The sequence below is a fragment of the Solea solea genome, chromosome 3, assembly GCF_958295425.1.
Source record: "Solea solea chromosome 3, fSolSol10.1, whole genome shotgun sequence".
NCBI classification, from domain to species: domain Eukaryota; kingdom Metazoa; phylum Chordata; class Actinopteri; order Pleuronectiformes; family Soleidae; genus Solea; species Solea solea.
The window spans coordinates 20435409-20456561 of NC_081136.1; the positions used below are offsets into that span (position 1 = coordinate 20435409).

Consider the following 21153-nt stretch of genomic DNA (forward strand, 5'->3'; position numbering starts at 1 on the left):
GAAGTAATTATTACCTTCGAGAAGTTTGGCTTTGGTAAGAATTTTATTGCACGAGTGAGCTACTGTAGCTTCGGTGAGGACAAATAACACCCAATCAGCATACCTCCCTCTTCATCGTTCCACTTGCTAAGGTTGTCCCCAGTTCCCTGTTGTTTGCCTTAGCCATCGAGTCCCTCTCCATTGTGCTTCGTTGTGACCCCCGCATCACAGGTATTTTCAGGAATGGGGTGGAGCAGTGGTTCATTCTCCCATCAAAAGTCCCTCTTTTGATGACACAATTTATTTTTAAAACATCCTTGATAGTCTGGAATCAATTCAGGTGTTGTTTTTTTTTTTTTTTATCATTTTCCAGATTTGATCGATTCTTGTTTCCCTTCCAATTGAATTATAAAATCATCTCCAATGTTCTTTCTTTGCATTTTGTATGGTTCTTCTCACATTTGCGTGCTTGCGTCCTTTTATAATTAATAAGATTTTGAAAGTTATGGTTTCTTTACAACTTTATTTCTACAGTATCTTTAATAACTATCACATTCCTCTTACAACAAATTCAACCACCAGTCATGATCACTTCTTATAGTTGTTTCTCTGATCATTCCTTTAGTTGTTTCTCTGATCATTCCTTTAGTTGTTTCTCTGATCATTCCTTTAGTTGTTTCTCTGATCATTCCTACAGTTGTTTCTCGGATCATTCCTTTAGTTGTTTCTCTGATCACTTCTCATGAACAAACACCTGCTAGAGAATCTGACACCAGTGTAAGACCTAACGCTGACTCTGTGCCGTCCATGTCAGGCTTTTCAAAATAAAAGAAACACAGTTGTATTGCATACACAGCATAAATACTTATGAATGACATACCACATGAGGGACAGGGATGCCTAATGAAAGCTTGGTAAGCTTCCATTAGGTTCTTCAATCACTAAACCATTATCATAATTTTTACTACCCCACAATGTAATGCGCATGACCACAACATATCATTTTGTGTTTGATCGGTGCAATTAATGACATAGGCAATGAACAAGATCAAATTATCTATATTAAGAGCTGTTTCTTTGTCTGTTTTCTCAGCTTGACCTATCCCTGATGCTTGGGATTGATTCATTATGTCAATTCCAATCCTTATTTTATGTCCCTGTACTTTTGCCACATGAGTATTTTTTGTTGCAGTACCATGTTAGTGGTTCAGTGTTTGGACCAGAGTGAAAACAAATGTTTTCACTGAAAAATTAAACCATGTATCAGTGTTTGCACCAGCATGTTTGGAAACACCCACTGTGGCTGCCCTTAGGCAGTTTTTAAATCAATTATTTATTCCTAGATTTATAGTGTCAAACTGGACAATAAAAGAAAGTTAAATGTCTTTATTTTGCTGTATTCATTCATGTTTTATGAAGGGTTCAGATGTAGTTCACAGCACATCGTGTTACTAGTCGGCATGTTGTGAGCTTGCAGATCTGCTCTTTTCTGCAAAAGCTCAAGCCAAAGAATAGGGAGGGTTTACAGTCTTAAAATTATTTTAATCTTGGTGGTTTTACAGTTCATGAAACTACTAATCAATTACAAAAATAACTTAAATTGATTATTGCTCATTTTGATCCAACTCTTGCCCCCAAAGATATGAAGTGAATTAGGTTAAAACAGTGTCTATTTATATTATACTTAATGATCAGAATGGACAAAAAGAAAATACCGCTACAAAAGAGGGTATGGGTTCCCACCCAGAAAATGAAGGACCTGCAGAGCTGACTTCTTAACAGCAAGAGGGTGAGTAGATGATGACTGAATTTTTATTTTTGTATTTAATTTATTTTTATTTATGTATCATCTTTACATTTTATATTTTTGTATTTTGTTTTAATTTTTTTTAAAAGTGTAAATGCTACTACCAAATACTAATGGTGTACTGATACACCACTGGACTAATGGTGTTACCCAAATAAGTGTTTCAATATTGAGTATTGTTTTTACAGTTAATAAAGATGATTAATAACTTTAAATGACATTCTCAATTAGTTCTCGTGTTTCTCAAATATGGCTCAGATATCATTCTCACATAGCATACAGTAAGACATTTAAGAGAAATAATCAAGACATGGAAGTGACATTGATAAGATCTATTTTATGGCTCATACTTCTCAGATTTGTCTTACAAAAGTCTTAGGTTCATCTAATGTAATTCTCTTTAATTCTCCTTCAAAGACCAACCAACCAAGACATAATTGAGATAGGGGATACAATTATGAGATATCCTCTGTATCCCACTTCAAATATGGCTCAAATGGTTATCTCAACTCAACATCAACGTCTTGTCTCTTTTTAGCTTATCTCTTGTAACTCAGAAACAAATGCTCACAGAATAATACGAATAGGAGAAGCTCAAACTGATCCCAAGAGATGAGCTTGAACAACAGATGAGCTACACATTTTTCCTATGGGGAGGCAGAGGAGTAGTTACACATGAGGCACACAACACAAGAGAGAGCAGGAAAAGGAGAGAGAGAGAGAGAAGCTATCACTGCTAAGCTAACATGTTAAGCTACAAAAACCACCGTAAGTGAATGTATGTGATAGAAAGTTAAGCAAAAGTGTATATATAAAATAGCAGAGACAGTACAGAGCAGTAGAAATACATTGTGACCCCAGTGGAAACAGGAAGTGACACAATACTTTACCGCCCTGGCATTAATAGCATTTTGTCATATTTGTTTCACAGTAAATCAACTTTACACGAACAATTTAATTTAAATTTTGTTTAATTTTTCACCATAGACATGTTGCTATGCTGTTTGTGCTGCACACTGAGATACATTTGAGTCCATGTTGTTTTTGACGCTGAAAACTCGGTTACTACCAGTTCCAACTTCCAACGTAAATGGAATGCAGCAAAGAGCCAGAGAGCATGACTGAGTTGTCGTTCATCGTGAGGAAGTTGAGGGAAATGCGCAGCTGTCCAGTCCTTTCTGGGGTTAAAGGTCAATACCTTTGGTTAGTGAGGAATCCAGCGTGATGGGGAAATCATGAAGAGTTTCCAGGACTGCGACGAGCCCAATGACAGCAACGCGGTCTCTAAGAAGGGCTGTCTCCTCATACATCAGCAGGACTACTGGGCAATCCAGCAGCAGGGGGAGCCACTGGGGCAGCAGACGGTCTCTGCAGGGCAAACACAGGACATGTACTTTGACCACACAGTAGATTTCCTGTCAACCAACTATAATGGTGCTTTACCACTATATAGTTCTAGCGACTCTACTCAAGTTCAGCAGATTACAAACAAAACATACATTTTTTAGAGGAAAGAGAAGAAGATGGAGACCAGGAGCATTTCAAAAATGAATAACATGAAAATGACAATAATCATTTCGTCCAGGGTGTGATATGCCTCTTGCCCAATGCCATCTGGTGTTTGGTTCCAGCTCCTCAAAGTGACCCTCAGAAAAGTACAAGCAGTACACACACTGTAAAAATGTAAAGATTTTTGCTTCCACTAACAATAAAATTGCTAGGTGGAACTTGAACTCACTGTAGTGAGCCACTTTCAGAAGTTTCTGATGAAAAGTTCATCTTATTTTATAAATGGAGTTGATTTTATTTTGAAGTTGTAGTTGACACCCAGTTAGAGTGAGGTCAACTAATCTGCGCATGCTCATTGGAAATTTGTCATGATGACAGGGTTTTCCAAGGATTTTCACAGGATCTCGAAAGTTTGTATCCGCCATCTTGTCATGTTGCCAGCGATAACTTGAGTTCCCTGTGGTCTTTGTCGAAGAAAACGTTCCTTTGAACAGGTAAGATAATCATATGAATTTCTATATGTATTTTATATTTGTATTCGATTTCATTGTGTGAAAAAAATCGATAAATCATAACCAGGCGTTTATGGCAATACAAATGCCCCCACTAGCTGGTTGGTTGGCCCATTTTTAAAAGCCAAGCTCAATATAATTATTGTCCACATATTAATTGAAAGTGTTGCCGTTATGTTTTTATTCTCAATCAATGATGGCTTTGCTTTATGCAATTCTTCTTTGCTCATTGAAATAAAACCAAAGCACAGGCAATGGTTAGTTTCAGTGCTGCTCATGACCATGCGCTGCAACCAAGGTAGGTATAACACTATAACTGTGTAGCAAAACTTCGGTTTGATACGAAGGTCCCCCCAATTGGTGGAAATTCGGGTTTAAAGAGAAGACTGAACCCTGAGAGAATATACTGATACAGGACATCATATTAAACAGCAGAATCTGGGCTACAATGCTGTAAAAACCTATTTTAAATATGACAAACACAGCTCAATAAACAACTAAATGAATTACTACATATCAAACTTCATACAGAACTGCTGCGCCAAGCCACTCGCCGCATTTCTGGATCTAACGCTCAGAACACACTTCTGAGGGTATACGTCAAAGCAGTCTCCACCAAAGCATCATGGAGATAAAGATAAAGGGCAACTTGAAAGAACTGCTCAACCCATGGTGTCCACTGATTTGCAGCACCCTCTGTAGTGATTGTCCTTGGGATCTTGGGCAAGCCAGTCTTTGTTATTTTCTTTGGTGAGCCAGAGATCTTGGATATTACATTTCCCAGGCATTACGTGGTCTGCTCTCTCTTACTTAACATTACTCGCTCATTGTTCTGCATGGAATCTCACATCAACGGTAGAGGGAGACAGTGTACGGTGCCCACAACACTGCTAGTAATTACGACGTGTGTTTTGCGTAGGTCTAGTCTAAATACATCAAGCAATCCAGGGCACATGAAATAGTAGGTGGTGTTGTAACAAACAAGGGAGATATCTACGTACCTAGATATCATCTTAACTTCCTTCTTGCACAAAATTCATGAACTTTCAAGGATTTCAAGGATTGTGGAACCTTGTACAAAGTTCCAGACCTCTGCTCTCATTCTGGACTTTTCAGGAATTTAATGGACAACCCCTGATTAATGGCCCTTTTCCACTATGGGCCCACCTTGCCTCGGCACAACACTGCACAATTAGGTTGCATCTCCACTACAAAAAAAGTACCTACTCAACGTGGGCAGGGTCATCACTGCACGGCTGTGTGAAACTGCGGTGACTTCGGTTTACACACAACACACACAAATGAATGACTACTGACTTGTAAGGCTGTTGTTTGTTGTTTGTATTTGTTCAGTAATTCCTCCATGACCAGAGCACAGACTCCATCTGACACAGTCACGGGACTTAAATACAGCGTCAGGGTTTGTGATGCCGGTTGCGATCAGCAGTGCTGTTGCTAAATACACCAGACTCCTCTGTTAAATATTGAGATTTTAGACATTTCCCTGGTAATTATTGGAGATTAACCCACGTTTTTAGGATTGTTAAGTAGTATTAACTGATCTACAGTTTGGCACTGTTCGGCTTGATTTCTGTGTCGGACATCTCTTCCTGTGATGGCACTCTGGCCGGTCAGTGGCCGGCAGTCTGACGACGTCACGCATAGTACCTACTCAGCCTGCTTGGAACATCACCAGAGCAGGTACTAAAAAAACATGCCACAAGAATGTTGACCTGACACTGACCTGACCCCGAGGCAGAGCAACAGCTGGAACTTTCCATCCTTGCCGATGTTCCTGGGAGCAGAGTTGATGGTGTTGATGTAGTGACAGAGTGACTGACAGCTCATCCCCAGGGGTGCAGCAGTCTCCTGAAGATCTCCCATTTGGTCAGCTGACTCCATGTAGGCAACAGTCTTCTCTGTGCAGAGAGGAGAGGACATTACAGAGGTGTGAGAGTGGACTCAGATGTACAGTATGTCCCCTCTGTGTTGTTTTTTATGCAAAGCACAAAAAGCTTTAGACTAGGGCTACGTGATATGGGAAAGAACTATTATCCCGATATACTATTTATATAATTTGATAATTATATAAATTTGATTTATATAACCACGATAAAAACAATATTTCCATCAAGCCTAAAGTTAGTCTCGTCAATAAAGCTTAAAAACAATATATTGATACTTTTAGGCTATAACCTGATATATGGGGATAAAAAGCTGCACATAGGTTTCTCTGGACTCATGGAAAGTTTTCTTTTGAGATGTTTGTGCTTCTCAAAGAAGAGTGACAGTACAATTTAAATACACTAAAATTAAATATCTACTGTGTATGATCTGTATTACATGATCTTAAAATACACTTATTACCTTTATTTTCAGATAATAGTTGCTTCATTTCTTTGGCTTTCTAATATTAAATGAACAATATTTGCATGTGTTACAAATTAAATTGCCTATAAATCTGGTCAAATTCTGCACAGAAAAGTTTTTTTTTTTAAATATAATTTTAGTTTTAATTTTTGTCAATTTCATGTATTTTTTAAACAACATATATATGTACATATATATACATATCTCCAGCGAGTCCTGGGTCTTCCCCGGGGCCTCCTCCCCAGAACACCTCACCAGGGAGGTGTCCAGGAGGCATCTTAACCAGGTGCCCGAGCCACCTAATCCGGCTCCTCTAGATGCGGATGAGTAGCGGCTCTACTCTGAGTCTCTCCCTGATGACAGAGCTTCTCACCCTACCTCTAAGGGAGAGCTGAGACACCCTGTGGAGGAAACCCATTTCGGCCGCTTGATCTCGTTCCACGATCTCGTTCTTTCAGTCACTACCTACAGCTCGTGACCAAAGGTGAGGATAGGAACGTAGATCAACCTGTAAAGTGAGGTTGATCTACTTTCCTTTGTCTTCACCAAGACAGACCGATGCAGAGCCTGCATTTCTGCAGATGCCACACCAATCTGTCTGTCCATCTCCCGCTCCATTTTTCCATCATGCGTGAACAAGACCTCAAGATTCTTAAACTTCTCCACTTGGGGCAGGATCTCACCCCGACCTCAAGAGGGGTGAGATCTAGAAATTATGTCCATAAAGGTTATGAACAGAATCGGTGACAAAGGGCAGCCCTGGTGGGGTCCAACCCCCACTAGAAACAGATCCGACTTACTGCCGGCAATGTGGACCAAGCCCTGACACTGGTCGTACAAGGACCCTTATTAAGGGTTCTAGTACCCCATACTCCCGGAGCACTCCCCACAGGACTCTCGAGGGACATGATCGACCGCCTTCTCCAAGTCCACAAAGCACATGTAGACTGGTTGTAGAGCTGGTCCACTGTTCTGAGACCAGGACGAAAACCACACTGCTTCTCCTGTACATGACTGAATTAATTACTGAATTTAAAGTTATGAAAGTAACTAGTTACTAGGGAAAGTAACTATCGTGTTACATCTTAAATGCTCTAAGAATTTGGACCCCACCTCCAAGTCTTTAACGGAACTTAAAATGCATGTGCATGTTCAACTATTTAAAATAAATCTGAATGTTATAATGAAATGGACACTTAATAGAATAAATTACTAACAAAAACAGTGTACACAAATCTAAACTATTTTAATGTTGCTGTGGGACGAAGTGAGTCTAACATACCTGGCTATCAATTTGTTAAACTTGGTCTGAAACAAAAACAAATCAAGCTTCAGTTGTTTTGATTGCGTGGCACTGTCTTCGTCTCCTTGGTGTTAATGGCCACTGATTTTTTTGGAAGCATGTGATGTTGAAAGATGTTTCATTAGTTGGAATTGCTTGACATCAAAGTGCAGAAGCCCTTTTGTCCAGGGCATAATGTGCATTGAACTTATAAATTATTTCCTTTAATTTAATTTACAGAAAAGTAATGGCTATCCTTCCAGTTCGAGAAGGCTGCTTTAGGATTAACCGGGCTCCCCATTCAACATGTTGTTGATCGTTTAATCGTTGTCGTGTATGCGACTACGCTTGCTTTCGTTTGTGTCAACAGCACCTGCCCAACTCTTACAATGAAATTTTACTCTACCTCAGGCAATTATCCTCACTTATATGGTTGTTTAATGTCCCCTCACGAGGAAGAAGAGTAAAAAAAGAAAAAACTTTGCCTCTCGGTTTAGAGATCTACTGTAGTTGGTCTATTGAAAACAGCGTTATGGCATTATCATGATTGAAACAGTAATTAATTAGATTACTTGTTACTGAAAAAAGTAACGCCGTTTATTTTTAACGCCGTTCCTCCCTTCACTGGTATTCAATATTATAAGACGAGGCCACACAATTGGACCTGGGTTCGCAACCCGGTCGGAACAAGGGCCTTTTTAGGTTGATTGACTGTGAGAGTGGATGGTTATGTGGCCCTGTGATGGACTAGCGATCTGTCCAGGGTGTACTATGCTGTTTGCCCAATGTCAGCTGAGACTAGCGCAGCACCCCAACCCTCATGTGAAGGTAGAAGATGGATGGATAATAATATGATGATTATCAATGTAACAGTCTTTAAAATCAGTTAAAGTCATCACAGATACCTCATCATGCTATGACAATATCTTGTATCATGTCATGATATAGATATATCGATATATTTATACCCAGCTTTACTTTACACTGTGGTTTTCCAGCCAAATAAGCCATTAAACTTTTACTTTTATAGCAGCAGATGGTGCAGCAGCTCCACACTCACCCACAAAGTCCCATAAAAACACGGTCTTCTGGAAAAGGCGTGCAGACTTGAAGCCCCGATGGAAAAACTGTTCCAGAGCTGCGACTAGGCTGTTCTCCCCACACAGCAGCACAGTCAGACTGCCCCTCTGCAAAACAGTCAGGAGAAAAAATATTATAATCTGTATCACCTTCAGAGGACTAAGAGTGAGGTTTGTATTGTCACTGAGATTTCCTGGAAGTCAGTGAATGTGTCTTGACAGTCAGTGATGCTCAAGGCCTGCAGATGATTGACAGGTAGATTGATGTTTTGTGTACAACAGGCACTTGTACGAGCCAGAGCGAGCAGTTGTGGACTATAGGCTGCTTGGCTTAGGGTTAGTCTAACATTTTGACATAAGAAGTTTTCAATCATCCACATGGAAACGGGTGTAAGTGAATACGCATTATTGTTTTTTTTTTTTTTTTTATCTCATTGGTGTTTCGTCCATACGGAAGGAACATTTTGGGAGACCAGAAAAAGTGTTTTTAAAAACAGGTCCCAGAGTGGGAAAAAAATAATTTAAAAACTAACACGTAATTAACTCAACGCACTCAAATACTATTATTCACAACCCATTTATCAATTTATCATTTATCACCCATTTATTTAGTCACTAACCTCTTTCTCTGGTTTGTGGAAGTGTTTGATAATGTTGTTCATTGCCTCTCCAATCGCCTCATGGATTTGAGCTGAAGTTGGTTCTGCAAAAAGAAAACAAGGGACATTCATGTCATGTATCTAATAAGTCATCATTATCACTGGGTGTGGTATCGCAGCTAATCACTGTAATATGTGTAAGGTTACGTGTGTGATTTGTGTTCACGGCTCATCGAAAGGCTGATTGTTGTTGGGTATGTTGTGCTCCAGTTCCTGTGGGTCCCAGCAGGGGGCGTGGGAGGACAGTTGTACAGGTTGGGGGTCTATGTTGCGTAGATGAAGTGATTCACTGGAAGTAAGAACCGGGGCACGCATAACTTTAACTGTATCATGCTACCTGTGTTCAGTAAAGAAGGGATAACTGATTATCAGTGTAGATCTCGTTTCGTTGAATGAAGATACTACACTGGGGATGTCCGATATTTACCGATATTCGATATGCCGATATTGTCCATGTGGCGTCCCGGGAACAGTGCAACTGTACGATATGAGAACTTTATGAAAAATGTGAATAAATTAAGGCAGTGGGGGGTTTGTTTACATTTTTTTTTAAATATTACGACCAAGCAGGTTTTAGTTATTTATTTGCCGCTTATTAACATTTATTTTCAAACTTATTATCAATGTATTAATGAGTTGCCGTGTGAATTCATTGAGGACATGCTGCACTTTATCACTTTGTTCAGTCCCAGACAATGTGACGGTGTGGACTGTGGAGCTGTGAGCGTGTAATGCACCTGAGACCTGCCCTCACTTCACCACTGATTCCCGGGGAGGCTGCTTGTCTTATCGTCACTATCTGTTCATAAAGTTACTGATAAATGTGATGAACACATTAATTAGAGTTGAAGGTTGAGTGAAATAATCTGGAGTTATAAAACTATTTTTAACACATTGTTATTATTCCTAATAATATGATCATGAGTCTGCAGGTTTTCTGGCCTGACTTTATTTTAATATTTTATCACCATTGTATTAATATAATATCAATGTAAGAATGATAATAATATAATGACGATAATAATAATAATAATAATAATAATAATCATAATAAATAATAATGATAATAAGGAGCTTTATATTGTGTGAAAGCAACATTTTTGCACAATAACATTGTAAAAATATTTAAAATGTGCTGAGCTGTTGTTACATATTACATATAAAAAATGCTAAATGCTAAATAGCGTTGTAAAAATAAAACGTATCAAAATATTTTATATTAACTGCTGTTGTGCCAAGCAAGTAGAGAACACAGCCGAGAGCCATTATGGGAGTGACACTACTGCGCATACTTCATGGGCCACACAACCCAGAAATAAACCAGGAAGTCAGAAACTTTTCAGCGGAAGTGCTGGGTGAGCAACTCCATAGGAATGAACGGAGCCAAGGGGGAGGTGCTCTATCCAGTTCTTACAATACATCCATGGTTGGGAGGGTAGGTGGGCGGAGCTTCCATGCACATATTGAGTTTGTTACGCATACATGTGTTGAAATTAACTAAATGTAGTATGTTTGTGCAGGCATGGTGCAGTCATCATTGTTGTACTGTTGTTATACATGTTTAACTAGATTACTACAACTTTTGTGTTTTGCACCATGATTTAAGTGTTCATGTAGTTAATGACAATCTGGGTTTTCACTGACTGTGGTGTCCTGATCAACTCTGTCAGTGTCAAAATAAAAGGCACTTCAATTGAATTTCTTCTACACACTTCTACTATTGTATACTGTGACTCAAACTTGGCACAATATATACCAAGCATTTAATCGCACATTTTGGCGAAATCTCGGTATTACTTTGTCGGGTTTTCATTATCGGCAGAAAAAAACAATACCAATATTATGTAAATAGGCAAGATTTGCATCCCTAATTATCACTGTCAACTGACAGCTCTTCAATGTAGAGCTGCTAGATTTAACTGAAAACAGAACCAGCACAAAGGATACTTACACCTCAAAGTCTGACAATACATATACATATAATTCATCTAAACTTTAAATTGACTGAAAATCAAAAAGTCATATTCAGTTTACTGTAGTAAATGTAAGGATCATTAATGAATATCATTTTACTTTACTTTTGTATTATAATATTATATGCACAATACATTCAAATTACAACTCATGATTATTTTCATGTTTTAATAATCCGTCAATAAACTTCTAGATTTTCTACATTTTAAGGACCAAAACGATTAGTTTTGGTCCTTAAAATGTTAGAAAATGTAGACACATGTTCTGTGTTTCCTAAAAACCTTGTTTTGTCCACAAACCAAAATTAATATATTGAATAATTTCTTTGTTATATGGGCAAATTAACCAGAAATATTTACATTTAAGAAGCTGAAAAATTAAGCGCTGCTTGTTTTGAACACTATATAAAACAACCAAACCCATTGTCAAAATCATCAAAAAAGTTGATGATTAATTAAGTGATCAATTAACAATTAACATTAAACAATTTGTTGTTTCTGCCCAAATTAAAACGTTTTATTTTGGCCTCCCTCATCAGACAAACTGTGCTGTGTTTCAGTTAATGTTGTTCATCAGTTCTATCTGAACTGGAGAGTCATGTTTTACTTAAAGGAGAGAAAGTAAAGAAACAATGAGGTGTGTGAGTTTAAAACTGAAAGTGTGTGGTGTAATGTTGAGAGGTTCTTCCCGTCTTCCTCTGAACTGACCAGTGTCTCGCTCTGACAAATACTTACTGTATGCTCGTCCTGAAAGTGATGTGATGCTGGTGCGTCTGGTTTGGGAAGGTGAACCCTGCATTGGTGGTGTACGGCAGCTTTTCCCACAGTCCTCGTCTCCACTGGGCACAAGCAGCTCACCAATCAGAACCCTCTCCAGGCTGCCATCACCAACACCTTTACCAAGCCATCGACCACAGGGGAACCTGAAGGGAACACAGAATAACGAGTGCTTTTTTTTCTTATATTAAATCTCATGCAAAAACGCCCAGACCTAAACCCAATTGAGAATATGTGGCAAGACTTAAAAACTGCTGTTCACAAACGTCTCCATCCGGTCTGAATGAGCTTGAACTATTTTGCAAAGAAGAATGGGCAAAGATGTAATTCTCTAGATGTGCAAACTGAGGGGAAACTAATCAATGATATTCTATTATAAAAAGAAAATTAGTTTATTTTTATTAGATTAGTTTTATTTTTATCAACTATTGGCTTCATTGACAATCATCCCAGCAATATGTAATGGAGCTATGGAGATTTATGTCCTTTCAATCATATTCACTGATTAGCTGGGAATTTGTCAACTTACCTTTTCACCTTACTTTTCAACTTATGCTATGCTAATCTCACAGTATAATAAATATTATTGCATAAATATTTATGGACAATCACAATCACCATCACCATCACTCACCTGTATGTGTGTGCAGTGATCTCATTACGCACCATGACACAGTCCACCAACCATTTAGCTAGGAGACCAGCGTTATCATGACCCAGCTGCACTGTGGTCAGCTTCCCCATGTTCTGACACTGAACACACACACACAGAGGGGGAGAGAGAGAGAGAGAGAGAGAGAAAAGTTATGTTAAGTATTTTCAAATACAACACAAAAAATTTGTTTGTACATTTACCGTTTTAACGATTTACAAGATTGTTTCTTGTTTCTACAGTGTGTATGTCCTGAAAGAAGAGAAGACCTAAACCTTAATTCCCGAGCTACAAGCAAGGACTGTGCAGAGGACTCAACACTGGAGTGAGGATGCCTCAATATCAGAGACTTCGACCAGGTGACCACGGATGGCTTGGTTTAGTTCAACCCAGCCCTGCACCATCCACATCAGTGTTGGTGCAGACAGTAGTCAGGTGAGGTCTGGGTAAGTGACAGACACTTGACTGTCTTTACTGCAAATATATACTTCTAATATGTCATGTCACCGTCTTCAGATCTGACTTCCAGACTCATGCTGATGTGGAATTAAAAACAGCTGGAGTTCACCAGACTTTTGTTTACACTCTACACTCGACAATTGGGGTGAAACGGTTCGATTCTGCACATAACCTGTGAGTTTTATGGGCTCATTCGTGCTTCCGATATTAATGTTGTTAGCGACGTCAGGACACCACAGCCCAGTGACACCACTCACATCAAATGTCATTTCCAGGACATTCTTGGGGATCTGCATGATCCCAGAGTCCCTCAGCTCCCCTGACACACACACCCATGGGTTAGAGGTGGTCATGGTATTGCTCAGCATCTTGATGGGGATGATGACAACTCGGTACGGGATCACTGCAGGGACAAACATGTCAGTGGCAGAACAGACATTCACGATATGGAAAAAAGTAAAAAAGAAAAAAAGGACTGTAATGACATAATCAAATACATATACTAGTGCTGGGCGGTATACAAGTTCATACCGAAAACGATTCTTTCACAGAATCGTTCAGTACTTCCTGCATGACCAGAGCATTTGTGTCCCAATAAGGTTTTGGCATGTTCAGAATAAATAAAGCTGAGGCATGGTCTGAGATTATTATACTTGCTACGTGAAACTGAAGATGTAAAAATATCAGAAACCAAAAAGTTGTCAATTCTGGAGAATTGACAACTGAAGAAGAGAAGGTTAACTGATCAGGGTGGTCCTTTCTCCATGCATCAAATAAATAAAATTCTTTAAAAACTTGCAACAATTCTTTTGTGGTCTGTTTATGAGTGGAATCAGTCCCTGAAGATCTGTCTATTTCAGGTTGGAGAACACAATTAAAATCTCCACCTCTGATGAAAATACTAGCTACCGGTGCCGAGCTGGAAAGGCATCAAGTTTAGTAGTTTTTGAAGGCTTGCTTGTTGGCATTTCAGTTGCTTGTTCAGTTTAGACACAGAAATGATTTTTCACTAATTTTTTGAGGCTGCCTGACTAATATTCTCTAAACATTGCATGGGAGAGCTCTGCAACACGTCCACCTAGACCAATGCCATAACCGGAAGTCTCAAAGCGAAGATAATTATTCTGACTGAGTATGTTGAGCTAAACCAAGTAGCATGTGTGTTGTCTGTTTTAAAAGCCGACTTAAACTGTGACTCAATGTAGAGAACCTTCTTTCTCATTGATTATAGACGGCCTGAATCTACAAATGAATGTATCAAACCTTTTTATTTTTCTATGTGAGGTTCAATTTAATTCTCCTGCATGTAACAGCAGCTGAGGGAGAACTCACTGATGGTGGTGAAGACACTGGTGAAGCAAAAGTAGTCAACAGCATTGAGAGAAAGCAGGTGAAAGAGGAACTGCTCCTTCTCCTCCTCACATCGCAGGAAGGCGTAGCGCTTGTAGAGCTTCCTACGTGCAAAACACATACAGGTCTGGTCATATTCAAATACAGGAACACATGAGTAACTGATTATTGTCTCGTCAGACTAAGACAGGTTTTCTTATTGACTGTAAGATCTCATTTGAAGCACATATTGCCAAATTGGTAACTAAGCTTGGTTTCAGATATACAGATATAAAGCTTTCAGCTGCTCTGCTCCCCATCTCTGGATTTCACTCCCACCAGACATATGCAACTCTGAATCTCTTCCCCTCTTTAAATCCAGACTCAAAAGCCACCTGTTTAAAATAGACTACTCTGTAATCGCACTCCATTTTCTCATTACTGTTTACTGTTTTTGCATTGTTGTTCGTTTGTTTTGAGAGTGTCCATGAGTGATGAAAAGGTGCTTATAAATAAAATATATTATTATTATTGTTATTATAATAATCTCATCAACTGCATATTCTTCAGGAGATACACAAAGTCATTGTTCTCATAACCATGGCCTGAGTTTCCAAATTGTATGTCTGTTTACAGCTTCAGACATGCTGAGGTTGTTTTAAAAGTTGAGTCAGCACTTCAGCACTAACCCGATGTCGCAACATCACATCAGCAACTGGGGTACTTTGTCTCCACTTCGCAATAGGCTCCTACATTAGGCATCTGTACCAAACCCATGAACATGTACATCCCAAGAACCTGCTCAATTTCTTGACAGTTGTGTTTAATGACTTTCCTGTATATTGAACAGGTTTTATTGGTCTGCAAATAGCTGTAACAAACTGCTTAAAATACATGGTGTAAACTCAGACCTTTCATCAATGGTGTTATCAGCACTCTCATAAAAGTGAACATTTGGAGGTTCAAATTATGCCTTCCTCCACCTGTACTCCTTCTTTGTCACTTTTTTCCTAGCAGATGTATTTGTTCCTTTAGCCTGTGTTGCTGTTGGACCCTCTTCTTCAGTGATCGTCTGGACAACACTTTCATAAAATTCGGCAGCTGTATGTCTTCCTCCTCCTCTGTTTACTTTTCACTTTGCCTCTTCCATACTGCTTTGTTGCCTGTGTTGCTGTTTTTAACCCTCTTCTTCCTCTTCCATCCTCTGGTCAATACTTTTATCTTCCTCATTGCTACTATCAAGAGTTTTCTTCATCATGCTCTGCAATGGAGGTCCAATCCTTATCTTCCATTACATCATCTGCCTCGATGAACTCCTCAATGTTGCTCAAATTGCCATTAAGGAAGCTCAGGAAATCTTCGGTACTGTATTCACTTTTAGCCATCTAAAATATATATTTTTTTCAATTTTGAGCACAATTATTTGTTCTTAACATCACATTTAAATATTTCATTTGTGTAATTGATTCATCAAAACATTGCATTATGCACTATGGTAGAGATAATGCATATTGCACTAAGAAAAAATACGTAAAATCACAATTGAGGTATTTACCACTACGCTTTGTACCTGCTGTATCAAATTTGATACAAACATTTTCTGCACGTTGTTACTATAAACTCAAATGAAAAAAAAAAAAAGTAATTATAAGTTGCTTCAACAGAGTAAGTGCTAATTTTGAAATATTAGTCAATCTTTGACAGTCTATAAGCTAACACAAGCTAAAGTCTTGTTGCACTTCAGGCAAAGTTCTGGTGAAACATAACCAGACTTAGAAATGAGAAATCTATAACACTGGTCAAAGTTCGCTATGATTGGTCTCTCACTGCCTCTCTAGGGCGGGCATGATGCAGACTAGCAAATAGTGTGATTTAGCTGAGAAAAAAAAATGGTGTGTCCGTGCAAGAGCATAGAACAGCAATGGTTTTTCATCATGGTTTGGTTTCTCGCAGTCTTAGAAGTGGGATTGATGTGTGTGGGATGTATGATATATGGCATGTTGAGAGTTCAAGATTTGAATGGCCTGTGGGGATAAAGTGACTAACACTTCTAGGCATTTAATAATATTAGCAGTGCATTGTGTATGAGCTTGGTTGATCAAAAGGCGCTGCTCACTTGGTTAAGGCTTGTCGGGACAGCAGCTGTTTGAAGTGCTGAGAGAGCAGCTTCTTCTCCAGGGACAAGCGGATCCAGGCTCTTGCTCTGCCCACGTCTGTTTTGATCTTGGACATGCTCTGGATGTGCCTGAGGAGACACAAGACAGACATGAAAATACACCCTTGTAACATTCTAACTTTCGGAAAGTGAGTAATGCACAACAATTATTTAGTTTCCATTGTTCCCACTCCCATTTACATTCTTTACTTTACTGTTCCACTTTTTCTTGGATTCCACTCAAAGAATGAAGCTGATGTTACATTACATGTCATTTAGCAGACGCTTTTATCCAAAGCGTCTGCTAAATGAATGAATGCCTTCCTTTAGTTAACATTTAATAAAGGTTTTTATGTCTGTAAAGTTGAACATTTAATATAAAGAATTACCTAAGCATAATTTACCTTTATTAATACTCCAGTGACCCTTATTGTAAAGTGTAAAACATGCATCCCTTCAAGATAAAAATTAATATACTATGCATATATATATACAGTATATATATATATAAATTTTTTTTGAACAATCAGGTGAACAATCACCTGATTGTATGAAACTGAAGGTTAATTATTGTGCCCTTATTGTAAAGTGTTATAAGTAATAATTAAATGTAATTTTGTTTTTTCATTTTTGTGAATTCTACTTAGTCATCCATCCGTGTGTGTAAAGTATTACATTAGTTAGTGTGGACTGCAAGTTGCTGTGTACTATATATTATATTGCTCGTTCTTTCCCACATGAATGGTGAAATGAAATGTAGTGAAGTGAATTCAGAGGTGTACAATAACAAAACAGACAAAAACTTGTTCACATAGTTACATACAGTGGAGTGCACACATGAAAACAAACAAAAACTTGTACCTCATGTCCTGTGTAAGAGACACACCGAGTGAAGGCATCATTGTGGAACACTCAGACCTCCTCCTCTCAGAAACATGTGACACTGTTGAGGAGAAATAAAGAAAATAAGCATGTGGAACAATCAGAAAACTGATAGGATGCGTACTAGAACTGATGTGATTAGATTGAGTTGGAGAAATTACAGAGAGAGGGGTCGTAAATATTTGACGGGGGTAGAGTGGCAGAGCAAGTCGTCGGATTTGGGTTCGATTTCAGTTCTGCAAGTCTACATGCCCATGTGTCTTGGGCAAGACACTTAACCCCACATTGCTCCTGACAGCTGTGCTGACAGCGTGTGATTGATTATATATTATGTGAATGATGGAAAAAATGCGCTGCACATAAATGTGCTGTATGAAAGTATGAGTGAACGGGGGAATGGCAAAACTGTTGTGTAAAGCAGATTTGAGTGGTCATCAAGAATAGAAAAAAGATTTTTCGATTTTCTGGGTTGATTTGAAGATTCAGGTTAGATTTCGTTTAAGATATAAAGTTGCAGTTTGAAGTTGGAGATTATAAATTAAGATTGAGGGTAAAGCCAAGTTAAAACTATACAATTTTCAGGATCTACTGTCCAGTACACACAACATGGCACACTGTCATGTGATCAGGAGTCTTTGCAGTGAGTTAACACTATAGATCTCTGGACTCAGTTTGCTCACAGCGCCATGTTGGCTGGCAAAGCTCCTGAAAAATGATTGGTTCCAGTGCTGGTTTCAAGCTTTGAGTGTTCACTGTGGACCTGTGCACTTTATTTCTTTATTGCAACATTATTTCCCTTTCTTTCCCCTGGCTCGGTTCATTCTGTCTCTGTTTCTTTTATTATATCTAATATCTAATGTTTACAACATCTTCTGTTGAGTCGTTTCACGGGGTTCCGTGTGGACAGAGATATTTCCTGAAACAATGCCGTCTTTACGGGGATATTTTGGAAAACGGCAAGGAAAAAGATAATTTTCATTTCCGTGTAGATGTGGCCTAAGAACCCCTGCTCCCAGCGACCGCTGCTCTTCACACCTACAGTATGTGTGAAGTACTGACAAGGCAGAATGCTCCTGTCTCATTGGCTACCCCTGTTAGATACCATTCCTCACTGGCTGAATGCATAAATATGCTTGCCTTCCACTTTCAACTGACTTCCCTGTGACAGTGGCTGTGTAAACTTTAAATTCACAGACTGACTCGGCTTCACCTGCGTCAGCCTGTGTGGTTTAACATGGCATTGGCTCACTCTGTACATGATCCTTCATTCATTCACACTTCATTGAACTTCCCTCCTTGCACACTCACCATTCATGACTTTTCCTCTCTTTCTCATTTATTCTTGTGTGAGATCTTACTCACAGACGCCATCTTGTGTCAAACACGTGGGCCTACAGCTTCACTGCTGTGCATGCGTTTTGGCCCGAGATCTGCGGCATTTTGATTACGTGTACTTTGGCCCCATCTTGTGTGGGAAGCGTGGGCCTACAGTCTCGCTACTCTGGATGCATCCGCCATTTTGGTTCTGGAGTGCCCCAGTTACTAACCGCGTCACGTCCTTTCCTTCCATCACTTCCTTGTTTTGTCTTTGTTTACTTTCTGTTTCCTATGCTCACCCACACCCATTCATTCATTCAATCACTCACACATACACACGCATGCGCACACGCACACGCGCACGCGCACACACACACACACACACACACAGTTGCCTTGATATTGTGTAATTTGATTAAATAATCCCCTGAAGTGAATACTCTTATTCACCTACGGGAATGCTCTGTGTCTTTTGTGCATGTATACTGTATAGACTGATTCCACAGGCATACGTTCATTGTTTTTCCCCTGTTTCAGGGAGGTGCCCAAATTTGGTCAAATTAATATTTAATTAATTGTTCTAAAATATAATTCAATATAATTAATAAACAATTATTAATCAGAATTATTTACTTATTTTTATCAATCAAATTATGGCCAATAACGTTGTCCCCCAACAGTTACCTGTTTAGGACCTTTTCTGGCATGACCAGCAGAACCTCATTCATTTCTGAGGAACATTTGAAGTTTCGGGCTTTCAGTTGTGATTTGTGATTTGAATTGTGGTTAGGTTAAGGTTAGGAAAATTAACTACTTACATTGTGAATCGGTCTGCTGCTGTTCCAGTTTCTCCTCTCGGGCCTGGTAGTGCAGAAGGTGGGACCACAGTGCTGATTTCCCCTGTGAGGTCAGAGAGGTTCACATCAGAAAACCACAGTCACAATAATCACACACAAAATGTTTTTATTTAAATAAGTACCAGACACTGATCTCTTAACCTCAATATCCACGATATGAATTTACTCCTGATGAGTAAATGTGGTCTCAATAAGCCTTGATATTTAGTTCAAGTAATTAAATTATTGGATTATATTAGTAATATTCCTATTATAAAAGTATACATATATCTTATGCCATTCTGTATCCTGAGTTTTAGTAGCCCATATATTGATTTAACATAAATACCTTGTATGTGTGTGTATATTCATTGCACCTTTCTGTTCTGTTTAATGTTATTTAAAGGCCGTGGTTATTATTCATAAATATGTAGTGTCATAATAACTACATCTCTGACGTTTATAACAAACCAAACCGTTTGAAAATCGGTAGAAAATTGAGCAAGTTATGGTTATATAAAAAGTCCATGTACCACTATAACACATGTTATGGGTGAGCGAGCTGACTGTGGCAAGATGGCCGCCCTGTGCAGACGTTCGACTCCATTGGCCAGCAGCGCGGACAAGACATCTACCCTTTATCTATATCTATGGTCAGAAGTAGCATGCCTGGAGAAAGCCATGTATCCCAGAATGCATTTCGCCGGAACATACCAGCAGAGAAAACAAATATAAACCTGAAACAAATATTTTTCTGTGTCCCGGAATGCAGTTTTAAGATCATTTGGATGCGGTTTATGTATCAAGATATGACGTATTTATAGTTTGTGTAGCAACGTTGTCAGCTCCGCCTCTTCGGTCTGAGAAAGAATGTTATAAGTAACATTTTTAAAGGGGACATATTACGCAAAATCTACTTTTGAACCATTTCAATACTTATATTTGAGACTCTGGAGGCCCTACCAGTCGCCAAAGTGTGGAAAAATAATACTCAGTCCTTTTTTCGTGGTCCCCCTTAGTGTAAGTATAGGCGATAAAACACGCGATGTTAAATTCCCTGCGCTTATGACGTCAGCATGTGCACCGCGAATGTTACCACCCACCAGTAAGTTTACTTCGAGAGCTCCACCTTAGCTCCACCTTATCCCTATAAAATGCGAAAGTGCAGGCGAGGCAGGAAGAGCGGTATTATGTCAACACGGAGGGACAAGTGTGCTGTTCGTGGCTGCACAGTGGAGCACAGTGTTTTACACAAACTTCCAGCCTCTGAGGATTTTATATATGAAGCTAATGTGCCGTATAAAGTCAGCATCAGACTGCGGCCAGCGGTCGCCGTATTTAGTCAGCGACCGTATTTCACCGACGTACAAACACACACATTTTTAAGAAAAGGTAAAATAGAGCTCATAACTGACCATTTGACACGTCCTAATTAAAAATATTTGTTCAGTACGTCCTCCATGACCGGAGCACAGACTCAGTCTGATACAGTCACATACAGCGGCAGTTTATGCAGCTCGCTTCTCGCCGCTGGTGATCAGCGGTGTTTTTAACTTATTTTTACAGTTCGGCAGCA

General features: G+C 39.1%; 1 protein-coding gene across 2 annotated transcripts in view; it reads right to left on the bottom strand.

The window, feature by feature from the left end:
* Positions 1-2108: 2108 nt before the first annotated feature.
* dennd5b (DENN/MADD domain containing 5B) overlaps positions 2109-21153 on the bottom strand; it is a 68182-nt gene continuing 49137 nt past the window's right edge. For both annotated transcript variants that reach the window (XM_058625030.1, XM_058625029.1), the window contains 11 exons: positions 19560-19641; positions 17404-17485; positions 16504-16632; positions 14391-14512; positions 13316-13461; positions 12582-12700; positions 11906-12093; positions 9159-9241; positions 8520-8646; positions 5552-5726; positions 2109-3154 (listed from right to left, as the gene is read on the bottom strand). In XM_058625030.1, the coding sequence (XP_058481013.1) occupies positions 2971-3154; positions 5552-5726; positions 8520-8646; positions 9159-9241; positions 11906-12093; positions 12582-12700; positions 13316-13461; positions 14391-14512; positions 16504-16632; positions 17404-17485; positions 19560-19641 (1437 nt within the window). In that variant the 3' untranslated portion in view covers positions 2109-2970. The remainder of the gene's footprint in view (positions 3155-5551; positions 5727-8519; positions 8647-9158; positions 9242-11905; positions 12094-12581; positions 12701-13315; positions 13462-14390; positions 14513-16503; positions 16633-17403; positions 17486-19559; positions 19642-21153) is intronic.